Source organism: Trachemys scripta, chromosome 10 (genome assembly GCF_013100865.1).
Source record: "Trachemys scripta elegans isolate TJP31775 chromosome 10, CAS_Tse_1.0, whole genome shotgun sequence".
Classification (NCBI taxonomy): domain Eukaryota; kingdom Metazoa; phylum Chordata; order Testudines; family Emydidae; genus Trachemys; species Trachemys scripta.
In genome coordinates, this window is record NC_048307.1 from 67,525,386 (window position 1) to 67,537,763 (window position 12,378).

Genomic DNA, 12,378 nt, shown 5'->3' on the forward strand with positions numbered 1-12,378 from the left:
TACTAAGAGCCTATCCAGAAAGGGGAATAGGTCAGCTGTTTTTTCTGTGAGCGGTTAGAGCAAAGGCACTACCCTGGTCTCTGGCGGCTAAGGTTTGTCTATGTGTCTTTGGATCACTGATCCACCATGTAGTTTAACTCATCTATGCCATCCTTATAGGTGAAACATTACCTCTAGTAACCATTCTGCTGGGAAGACAAATGTTGGTCAGACAGCCGGAGATACCTTCTATTCACATTTCGTTCTCAAACCTGTTTTACTTCATGTTTTCTTAACTGCTTATGTTCTCTATAAATGTACAATGCATTTCCATACAGAGAAAACTGCATAGCCCTCTACAGACACACTGAGTGCTCCCTAAACACTGCGTAATTATTAGGAAAATCATGTTTTTCCCCTTAACAAACCACTCTTTCAAGGAGCATGGCCTGTCAGACTGGTGGCACATCAGAAGGATAACAAATATTCATTAAGTTAGCTTTATGCAGCCAGCCCCTGACTTTATGAATGACAAGAGCAGCAAAGAGGTTAGAGTGACCCTACATTCTTTTCCATATTTGCAATTCAACATGTAGCCCCAGAGGAACAATGAAGGCTTAAAAAAAAAAAAAAGGGAAAATGAAGCTTACACAACCAAGTAACAACCAACGTTGAATAAATTGCACTGCACTCTAGAGAGTTTTCATCATATTTTATTGTTTCTACATAATGTCAGAGTGATGTGGTAAAACCATACCAAATGCGCTGACGTGGGATTTCAATGTGATTTTTATGCAAGTGTCTCAGCATGTCCTGCATTGACTTGTCTAAGCAAAGCAATGGCCTATGAGGAGAGAAGTCCTGCAGTTAAGGCATAAGATGGAGAGTCATGAAATCTAAGTTCTTTTCATCACAGACTTCCTCACTCAACTAGTTTAATCAATCCATACTTCAGTTTGCCCATCTTTAAAATGGGGATAACAGCACTTACCCACAGGGTAAGTTATGAAGCTAAATTAACTGATCTTAGTAAATGTGTGGGGATTCTTGGATGGAAAAAAGTTGCTAGAAAAGTGAAGCGTACTGGCTGAATCTGGCAGCACAATACCCGGGCTTCCTTTTCCAGCCTATATTCCCAGCGTGAAAGGACTCCACAGGAGGGGTAATGAGGGACTCTCCAAGGAGGCCAGCGTAAACATTCTATTGCTCCTCTGCCAGCACAGGCCCACTATTCTGGAAAGAGGAAGGACAATCCAAAGGTTGGTGAACAATTCATTCTCTGCTGAATGTGTCTCAGGAGATTGCTTCTATTAAGTCCAAAATAAAACTGTAATTCATAATCTATTTTAAAGAGAGAAATATTTTAAATAAAATGGTCACTGAAGTTGTTCTGCTTTTAGCGAGACTAATATAAAAATGAAGGAGGAAAAAAGATTAACCTAGAATACAACCTCAGGCTAATGAACTCTACCTTGCTAACTTTAGCCACTGAATTAAGTGGTAAATGGAAGCTGTTCCAGTTTATTTCTTAACAAAGAAAACATGCAAGGAGCTAAATTCTGCCCTCAATGCACATCTGGGGCTCCCACTGAAGCAATGTAGACATTCTTCCAAGGGCAGAATTTGGCCCTAATTAGTTATTATCGAAAACAGTACAAACTAATTAAAGGAGAGGGGCAGAAGAGAAGGGCCGCAGCATTGTGGAGTTTCTTCAGTTTTTTACTGCTCTAGAAGGAATGTTGCATAGGGTTGGGAATTACAACAGCAGACTATGTCTTGCGGACTGAAAAAAGTGACCAGCAGTGCAACAGTCTATCAAGGTGCAGGCTGGAGGGCATAATCAATCACTGAAGACATATTATTTTATCCCAAGGGGTAGACAATCCTCTCACTTCAAAACTAATAGCTCCGGGTTGAGTGTGCACCTCTCCCATTGAACCCTTTAAAAATGGCCACAAAAATTCAGATGTACCTTTAATGGATGATATTTTAAGACATAATCAGCCAAATACTAGCCAAAATTTGGCACTAAGAATTATTGGCCTGCAGGGGTGGCTCTATGTATTTTGCCGCCCCAAGTACAGCAGTCAGGCAGCCTTCGGTGGCACGCCTCTGGGAGATCCGCCAGTCCCGCACCTTCGGCGTACCTGCCGCCGAATTGCAGCCGAAGCCACGGGACCGGCGGACCTCCCGCAGGCATGACGCCGAAGGTGGCCTGAGTGCTGCCCTCACGGCGACCGGCAGGCCGCCCCCCCGCGGCTTGCCACCTCAGGCATTCGCTTGGAGCGCTGGTCCCTGGAGCCGCCCCTGTTTGTCTGCCAAGATGTCAATAGTGTTAAGCTATTCTAATTGATCTAGTCTTGCCTCCACAAACATGATTGTGTTCAGAAAGCCACTTGTTATTACACACACACACACACACACACACACTTCCATTTCTGCACTCGAAGCTTTAACAGTACAAATAAACAGAGTGGATTACATACAAATTAAGTATTTATTCGATTATCTCTGTAGGCTGACCCATCCATATCTATTACCAGTTAATGCTGAGCCGCATCATATGATGCTCTCCAATCAATAAACATGCCAGATGTATCTGTCAACCTCCTACCTTGGCTCCATCCACACTGATAATCCGATAGCTGTTTCTTGTGCTGTCATAGAAGTAGGAAACAGTTACAGCCTGCTTGCTTGCAGGAACCCAGTTCTTCTTGGTGCTGGGGTCAATTTGGAAAACATGTGCTCTGGTGGTGAAGATGGGCTGTTCTCTGGAATAGGGAGGGACAGGAGAAATGGATGCATGAGTTTGTGGAAGATGAAATGTTGCAGAAGTCCGCTCTTGATCAACCATGTTAAAAACAGCAGGCCTAACCACACAGTTCAAATGAGATAACCCTGGAATTCTAAACGGAAAAACAGTGCACTAAAATTACTATCTGAATCAGCACTCCAGCGTTCTCCCTATTCTTAGCCTTACCATGTGACATTTAGCTTCCTGAACTCACTGACCTTGTTCCCTTCTTGGGCCACTAGTACAAATGCAATTTTAGTTCCCATGTTGCTATAACTGGACACTGTTAAAACATTAACACTTTTTTCTGCAAATTAGCACATTATTTCAATTCAATTACACTGACACACAACTTAGCCAAATTAATCTGCTTTTTCTAAAAACACACAGCTTTCCTTCCTCATACCACTCAGCCATATGAATCATTACTTAGAGTCAGAACTCACTGTAGAGTCTCCTTACAATTTTATCAAACCAAATGCCCAGTATCACTATTTACATTACTAAAATCTCAGTCCTTCTGTTCATTCTGTTCTATGGATGTGCATGAAAATTTGATCAGCTGCAAAGTAGCTAACCACGATGAAAAAAAAAGTTGCATTACATTTTAGTTCAACAAACTATATCTATGGGTGAAGTATTTGGGGTCCCACCCCACAGCTTCATTTCCTAACTATAATACAGTCAATTCACAGACAATTTTACCCAACACGAGAATTCCACACAAAGTACAGGTTTGTTTTTAAGGATGACAGTATAAATAACATGAGAGCAGAGAAGAAGTAGGGTTGGAAGAACAATACATGTGATAAACATGAAGTTATTTGGTTTGAAGACTACAGTTAGGATTTCTTATGGCAGTAATGTCAGTAAATATTCTATTTCCACTTCAAATTGTATACCTTCCATCTAAGTTAAATTTTAAACTGTAAAGCAAACTCTACTACATTTATATAAATCTTTTATTCCCTGAGTCTGAGAGATTATATAAAATAGTGAACATTACATGACATCTACCACTCAATATAATCACATATAGAATATTATATAATTAAGACATTATCTTGACATAATTATGACAGGATGCAGAAATGTCAGTTTATTCCAATACAACCCACCATACCAGCCTCAGAGAAATAGGATATTTACAACACAAAAACTGAATAGGCTACACCAGGCTAACTAACGATGTCTAGGTAGAACACCAGTAGGAATCTCTGATATTTGTTTTATAAATATTTTAATTTACCCACCTCAAAACCATCAATCTGTGCACATATCTGGCCTGCATGTTTTCCATCACGTTCAGTCCTTTGCTCCTCCCAGCTGATTGTTACACCCACTTGTTGTGTTATCTTAGGCTATGGCTACACCTGGAGCTGGAAGAGTAATTTCCAGCTTGAGGAGACACACCCACCACACTAAAAATAGAAATGTAGCTGCCACAGTGAGAGAGGTAGGAGGGGCTAACAGCCCCGAGTACACTGCTAGCATCTCAGACAGGATCCAACTCAAGGCGGCTAGCCCCTCCCACTGCTGCAGCTACCCTTCTATTTTTAGTGCCCTAGCTCAATCAGAGCTAGTGAGGGTGTGTCCTGGATCTGGAAATTACACCTCCAGCTCAAAATGCTGACATACCTCTACCCCCTCCGTAAGAGCTTCAGGGCAGGGACTGTGGTCTGCTCTGTTTGCACAACATCTAGAACAAACCGGCCCTGATCCCGATTGAGGTCTCTAGGTGCTAGATAATACATGATGATACAAATCAAAATGAAACAAAGTCCAGAGCTGTAAATTTACTGACATTGGGCATATCTGATACTCTAATTGTAGAATTAACTTGGCAAAGGTGGTTTGCTGGTGAAAAGCCTAATGAGGCCTAAAAATGAAAAAAAAACATGCAAGTGCAGTAGTAATGTTTTTTCCTTGTAAGACATATGCAAAGTTTTAAATTTTTCAGGAGCTGTTGAGTAAGTTTCTGGATGGATGGCTGTGCCAAATTCAATACTCATGAGGAAGACACTTCAAATACAATGGGACTTTCTCATTATGTCAGTGAAGAAATATAAATTATTCCAGTTATTCCTTATCAGTAGCTCGCTGAGATGGATGTTATATGCAGTCCGAGGTTTGTGAATTTGGCTCTCATTTCAAACGCTAATATTTGTGCAGCGCTTAGCTGGAAAAAAGGGGCATTTCTCTATGCTATTCATAGACTACTTCAATCATAAAATACTCAAGTTAAGAGGCCTAAAGCCCACTCACATGTCAAGTTTTTATTAAGCAAATACAAGTGAGTCTATTCGCTACCATGCCAATAATTATCTTCATATTAAAACATATCAGAATGCCACCTGAGTAAGCAGCGAGGGTTTATCCGTAATAGGGAAGTCAGAGAAATTTCCCCTTTAAAGTACTGGCTCTTAAAAAAAATACTCAATAGCTCCGCAGTCAGGGAATAGATATCTTCCCCGACCCTGTTTGCCTTGCTCTGTATTTTTGGTGGGCATAACAAACATAACATTGTCATCCTGAGTCTGCAGACTGACAGTTCCAGTACCTCTGCTGTGGCTTGTAGCTTCGCCAGTCTTGCCTACTGCTATTCAGAACCCTCTGGGGAGCAGTCAAAGTAGCAAGACTCAGTCTTCTTTTGCAGCTTGGGAAAGAAGCCTTGAGCACAGGCAGACGCTGGAGTTTTTTACTGAGAAGGTTAAACCCCCAAAACAGAGGCTGATACCCCCATCACCTCCAGTCTTGAGGTAGCCGGGAATCTTTGGGGTGGGAGGGAAAGCCTGGAGAGAAAGCTCCTCCTCCAGCAACCAGGATGCTCTGTGTGTGTGGTGGCGGCGGCAGTGGCAGATTGAGTTTGGGAGAGGGCATTCCAATTTACTCAAAACACTTACACCAGCTGGCATCTACAAAAATAAATGGGCTGCCAAAAAATGTTCAGGGGCAGCAACCTGGTAGGAATCCAGCCACTGGGGTGACGGGTAAGGTCGTTCCTTTTCAAGTGGTATTGACTTCTTAGCAGTGAGACCCTCACTGCAGTTTAGTCCTCTGCATATCAAGGTGCCTGGTAGTCCATGGAAGAGGGTGTGTATGCAACATTAAGTTAAGGCTGATGGTGTGTAAGAGGGTGGATGTTGGGGTGAGGGGGAATGAAGAGATTGATTGGCCAATTTAGAAAACAGAATTAGGGGAAATATTCTGGGCAAAGACCTGGAAGATACAGAAATAAAGCGGATGGGCACATAAGAATGGCCATACTGGCTCAGACCAATGGTCCATCTAATCTAGTATCCGGTCTCCAACTGCAGTCAATACCAGAGTTTCAGGGCAACTGTACAGAACAGGACAATTCTGGAGTGATCCCCCCCTATCTTCCACTTCTTAACCTCTGCAAGAAGCCAGAACTGTATTGAGCAAGGGGCTGCACGCTGACCCTCTTAGCTAATAACCACTGATGGACCGGTCCCCCGTGAACTTAACTTGTTCTTTTTTTAACCCAGTTTTATTTTTGGCCTTCACAACATCCTACAGCAATGAGTTCCACGGGTTGATTGTGTGTTGCAAGAAAAAGTACTTCCTCTTGTTTGTATTAATTTCATCAGGTGACTCCTAGTTTTAGTTTTGTGAGTAAAGCACACAGTGAAGGAAAAGAAAAAAAAAAGAGTAGATATAGAGAAGTGCAACTGACAAAGAGAAGAGGAAACAGACACTGAAAACAATGCATCTTCCCCAATGAATTTTTTAATTTCTAATTGGCACCATCAAGTAAAAGCTACATTCACAACCAGCCAGTCAAATTTGGAGTACACCAGGAGGGCCAAATTCTGCTCTTACTTGCACCCATGACACAGCTTTCACTTCAAAAGGTGTAAGAGAATAATTCAGTCCCATTATAAATTAACCCCCCCTCGCAGATATTCCATGCATATTTAATGTGTATTAGTCACATTTCAAGTGCAAATGCCCTGCAACTGACATAGAATAATAATGTGCAAAACCAAGATCTGTTTTATTTAAACATATTGTAGTTTATAGACACACCATTTTACCAAACACCAGACTGGAGTGAAATGTAGTTATTTTATGTGCCCTACAAAATGCTTCCAAAAGCAGAGTGCAGCACTGGCACTCACTACAACATAGGATGAGGAAGACATCACTAAGACATGTCATTTAGTGTTAATTTGCCATCTTTGGTTCCTGATTATTAAAAATGGAATGGGTATGTTAAACCAAGATGTGCAGTCCCTACAAACTCCAGCAGTGGCTGATGATATCTGAACGAATAGGAAAACTCCAGGTAGTATTGCTGTTTTCATAGGAGCGTAACCCTTTCCTTCTGCTGCTCTCCTTTTCGTCTCACTGCAGGTTTGCTCAGATAACGGGGGGAGCAGGCGGAGAGAGGTAAGCCCAGTCCACCTCTGCCAAACTTATTTCCATATCAAACTGGCAGAGCTTTCACTTCACAAGATACATCCCTATTAATAAGTAGCTAAATAAATAAATAAATAGATAAATAAAGTAGCACTACAATAGTCTAATGCCCTAGTTCACCCTTAATAGTCGTAGGACTATCAAACATAAAGCTACACCATACCTTCACTCTCGTCAGTTTAATTTTGCATAGCTTAATAGTTTTCAATTCCAAAGAATTTCAACACCACTACACATTTATTGTGTGTAAATTATTGAATACACTCCCAAGACTAAATATGCTAGGTTACTTACTTTCACATTTCAATTTCCGTAGCACACATTGTAATGTAAATGAAACCTCATATACCTCCAAGATAGAAACTTCTTTTTCTTCTTGTTTTATAATGTTGTGTTGTTGTTTAAAATAAAATCTCTCTCCATACTCCATGAAATCTGAGGAGTTTACTTTCTGCATGCTTTATTTATTTACAGACACAGCAACTTATACAAATACACAGATGATGGAATAAATACTCTATTCATGTACACTAGTTATTTGGAATAACATGAGCCGGACCCATAATAATTGCATTCAGAACAAAATTACAATATAACTAAACTAACCACACCCCAGGGAATTATGAACCAGACACGCTGTGGGAGCAGAATCAGATCAAGTGAATAAATTACCAAATCTGTGTTGGCATTTTTGAATACTTTCTGGACACAGACTTGACCACAGCTCTGGGCTCAACACGATCATAGCTATCAAATCCCTCCCTGTCTTTGGATATGTGCCCTAGAAAGAATTCCAAAGATGGCTCTATCTGCAATCAGATATAAGAAAACAGTTGTGAATACTGTAGAGGCATAACCCAGCAATTCATGATAAACTGCTCGGCCAGAAAGCAGGCATTCTTGTGCAATAGATAGCCGTGATCACTGTAACTGCGCCCTTCATTCATGAACTATAAATGAACAAACAAATAAGTGCAAAAATAGTATGTGTATTGGTGGTGATTCTACAGTTATGGATGACTTGTTTCATTGTCAGGATTGTTGCTGTTTATAAAAATTTGAATACGAGCAACTGCATTGCCATCTCTCATGATTCTAGAGAGTCCTCCTGTGATATTTGATGTTTTTCTTAAAGCCCCTGGCATGAAATCATCTGGTTATGTGAAAATGTCCACTTTCAGTAAAAAAATACATTTCTAGCCATCATGGTCGTGGAGAAAAGCCTGAAGAACCAAAATGTTAAAACCTCAAAAAAAAGAAGGCAAAAAGATGCTAAAATTACAGTCTCATGAATTTTAAATCACCATCATGGCTTTTATGGGCCTTCTGAATGCTTAGGGTTGGTAAGAACATAAGATTGGCCAACTGGGCCAGACCAATGATCCATCTAACCCACCATTACGTCTTCTGCCAGTGGCCAGTGCCAAAAGTTTCACAAAGAATGAACAGAACAGGGCAATTATTGAGTGATCCATCCCGTTGTCCAGTCTCCGTTTCTGGCAGTCAGGATTTAGGAACACCCAGAGCATAGGTTTGCATCCCTGACCATCTGGGCTAGTAACCATTGATGGACCTATACTTATCCATGAACTTATCGAATTCTTTTTTTAATCCAGTTATATTTTTGGCCTTCACAACATCCCCTGGTAATAAGTTCCACAGGTTGACTGTGCATTGTGTGAAGATTTACTTCCTTATGTTTGTTCTAAACCTGCTGCCTATTAATTTCATTGTCTTATGTGAAGAGGTAAATAACACTTCCCTATACCATTCATGGTTTTATAGACCTCTATTATGCCCCCGCTTCGCAGTCTCTTATCTCTCCACATGTGGATCCTGTTCCATATCCCTAATCATTTTAATGTGCCTTTCTCTATACCTTTTCCAATTCTAATATATTTTTATTGAGATAGAGTGACCAGAACCGTATGCAGTGTTCAAGGTGTGGGCCTACCATGGATTTATATAGTGACATGGTGATATTTTCTGTCTTATCTATCCCTTTCCTAATGGTAATACTGAAAGAGTGCAAACTGTGGTTTTATTCCATGCACAGAAGCTGAAAACAAAGCCCTGTTCCCACAACTGACTCTACGAGTGGTGACAACAAATTGCTGTGCCCACAGGGAGCCACAATGACTTGCCTGGCTGCAGGGAGTCACCTTCAGGTTCAGGCATTAAGGTATCACGCCCTTGATCATGCAAACACTTACAGTTTTGAGTAACTATACGCACATGAGCTCAATAAGGCTACTCATGTGAAAAGTTACTCGTAGGTTTGTTTGAAGGATCAGGACTCAGGTTCATAAAATACATAGCATGTCTAAAAGAACATTTGGCTAAAGAGTTCCAGTCTAAAGTTTCCTATGGATCAGATACAGTCAGTCAAATTTTTACAGCAAGTAAATTTTCACTTTAGTGGTCTACAGTCACTTGCATTTTATCTGCACTGACATTGAAAACATTATCTGGAGACTCTTGTTGAACGATGAGCAAGACTTTTATAAGGCCTAGAGCTCACTCATGAACCAGATTCCCATAATCATTGATTGTCAGGCTAAGAAGGGAAAAACACAAGCTTGCTAAATGTGTTAAGAAAGACAGTGACCTTTTAACACAGTGCCCTGGTCTTTCAACTAAGCAAGCAATGTCTTAACTGCAATAGATGGGAATACATATATAAATATAATGTACCAACAACAAAATAATGATTAAGCAGTAGATATTAATTCTGAAGTTAGAAAATTTATGAAAAGAGAGTCTGGAGATATACTGAAAAACAAGATCTATTTGGGTCAGAAAAAGGAAGCTAGTAGTAACAGAAACTGCAGACATCTTAAGAACCTAGGAGCATAATTGTGAGAATGGGCAACCAGAATCAGCACTGTGACCTGTGTGTCATATTTGCCATCAGCTTCAAGCTTCAGTTCCACATACTTGGTAATGCATCTGCCTTTCCACTGTGCACTGTACTAATAATTAATAAAAATACCAATCAAGCTTGGGTATCTGAGGTTTCTTTGATTACTTAGTAAGCTTGAACCTGAATCGGTAATGCTCACTAGTTTCCCATCACACTCTAGGTAGTTTTGCATGATTTCTATTGATAAATATATACTATTAAAGTATTTTAAATAGTTATTTTCTGTTTATATCATTTTCATTTGGTACAGAATTTGTAGGTCTCCAGAGAACATGTAAGCTCGGGATTTTTGTAATACAGTACTTGCTGCTAGAGGCCATCTCCAGGCACATGATGGTACTTATATTTGCTGACAATCCCAAAAGATTTGCAATGGTGCACCATAGCAAGTACTAGATAAGGAGGATTTTCCATGAAAGAAAAAATAGATAGTAACACAAAGCCAACTGATACAATGTAAACCTTCCATTACTACTATGGCTTTGTGCTTTACAAGGATTCCGTTTTGATAAATATAACATCAAACTTGATATCAATAATTATCTGGCTCCAGTACCACTACCCACTGACTTATTGATTGTATGATAAACAAAAAGAACAAATCAACCTCCCTATATGTTGTGGCATCTGGAATGGCACACATTTATGACAGTCTACTATGAAGCAAAATTACTGAAAAGAAAAAATTGTGTTTGAACATTGCAAACACGCAACTAACTGTGGATATACAGAACTCCCATGAGGTAACATCTCTTGCAGTTAGCAAGAGATGTTAAGAGTAACAAGAAGGGTTTCTTCAGGTATGTTAGCAACAAGAAGAAAATCAAGGAAAGTGTGGGCCCCTTACTGAATGAGGGAGGCAACCTAGTGACAGAGGATGTGGAAAAAGCTAATGTACTCAATGATTTTTTTGCCTCTGTCTTCACGCACAAGGTCAGCTCCCAGATTGCTGCACTGGGCAGTACAGCATGGGGAGAAGGTGACCAGCCCTCTGTGGAGAAAGAAGTGGTTCGGGACTATTTAGAAAAACTGGACGTGCACAAGTCCATGGGGCCGGATGCGCTGCATCCGAGGGTGCTAAAAGAGTTGGCGGGTGAGATTGCAGAGCCATTAGCCATTATTTTTGAAAACTCATGGCGATCGGGGGAGGTCCCAGATGACTGGAAAAAGGCTAATGTAGTGCCCATCTTTAAAAAAGGGAAGAAGGAGGATCCGGGGAACTACAGGCCAGTCAGCCTCACCTCAGTCCCTGGAAAAATCATGGAGCAGGTCCTCAAGGAATCAATTATGAAACATTTAGAGGAGAGGAAAGTGATCAGGAACAGTCAGCATGGATTCACGAAGGGGAAGTCGTGCCTGACTAACCTAATTGCCTTCTATGATGAGATAACTGGCTCTGTGGATGAGGGGAAAGCAGTGGATGTGTTATTTCTTGACTTTAGCAAAGCTTTTGATACGGTCTCCCACAGTATTCTTGCCACCAAGTTAAAGAAGTATGGGCTGGATGAATGGACTGTAAGGTGGATAGAAAGCTGGCTAGATCGTCGGGCTCAACGGGTAGTGATCAATGGCTCCATGTCTAGTTGGCAGCCGGTTTCAAGTGGAGTGCCCCAAGGGTCGGTCCTGGGGCCGGTTTTGTTTAATATCTTTATTAATGATCTGGAGGATGGTGTGGACTGCACTCTCAGCAAGTTTGCAGATGACACTAAACTAGGAGGCGTGGTAGATACACTAGAGGGTAGGGATCGGATACAGAGGGACCTAGACAAATTAGAGGATTGGGCAGAAAAAAACCTGATGAGGTTCAACAAGGACAAGTGCAGAGTCTTGCACTTAGGACGGAAGAATCCCATGCACTGCTACAGACTAGGGACCGAATGGCTAGGTAGCAGTTCTGCTGAAAAGGACCTAGGGGTCACAGTGGACGAGAAGCTGGATATGAGTCAACAGTGTGCTCTTGTTGCCAAGAAGGCTAACGGCATTTTGGGCTGTATAAGTAGGGGCATTGCCAGCAGATCGAGGAACGTGATCGTTCCCCTTTATTCGACATTGGTGAGGCCTCATCTGGAATACTGTGTCCAGTTTTGGTCCCCACACTACAAGAAGGATGTGGAAAAATTGGAAAGAGTCCAGCGGAGGGCAACAAAAATGATTAGGGGTCTGGAGCACATGACTTATGAGGAGAGGCTGAGAGAACTGGGATTGTTTAGTCTCCAGAAGAGAAGAATGAGGGGGGATT

General features: G+C 41.2%; 1 protein-coding gene across 4 annotated transcripts in view; it reads right to left on the minus strand.

Annotated features, from left to right (window-relative positions):
- The window catches only part of HOMER2 (homer scaffold protein 2), a 114,748-nt gene that overhangs the window by 63,149 nt on the left and 39,221 nt on the right, over window positions 1–12,378 (minus strand). For 3 of the 4 annotated variants that reach the window (XM_034783865.1, XM_034783863.1, XM_034783866.1), the window contains exon 2: window positions 2,594–2,750. In XM_034783865.1, the coding sequence (XP_034639756.1) occupies window positions 2,594–2,750 (157 nt within the window). Of the gene's footprint in view, window positions 1–2,593; window positions 2,751–4,026; window positions 4,089–12,378 lie in introns of those variants that run through there. The other variant, XM_034783864.1, reaches the window with a different exon arrangement.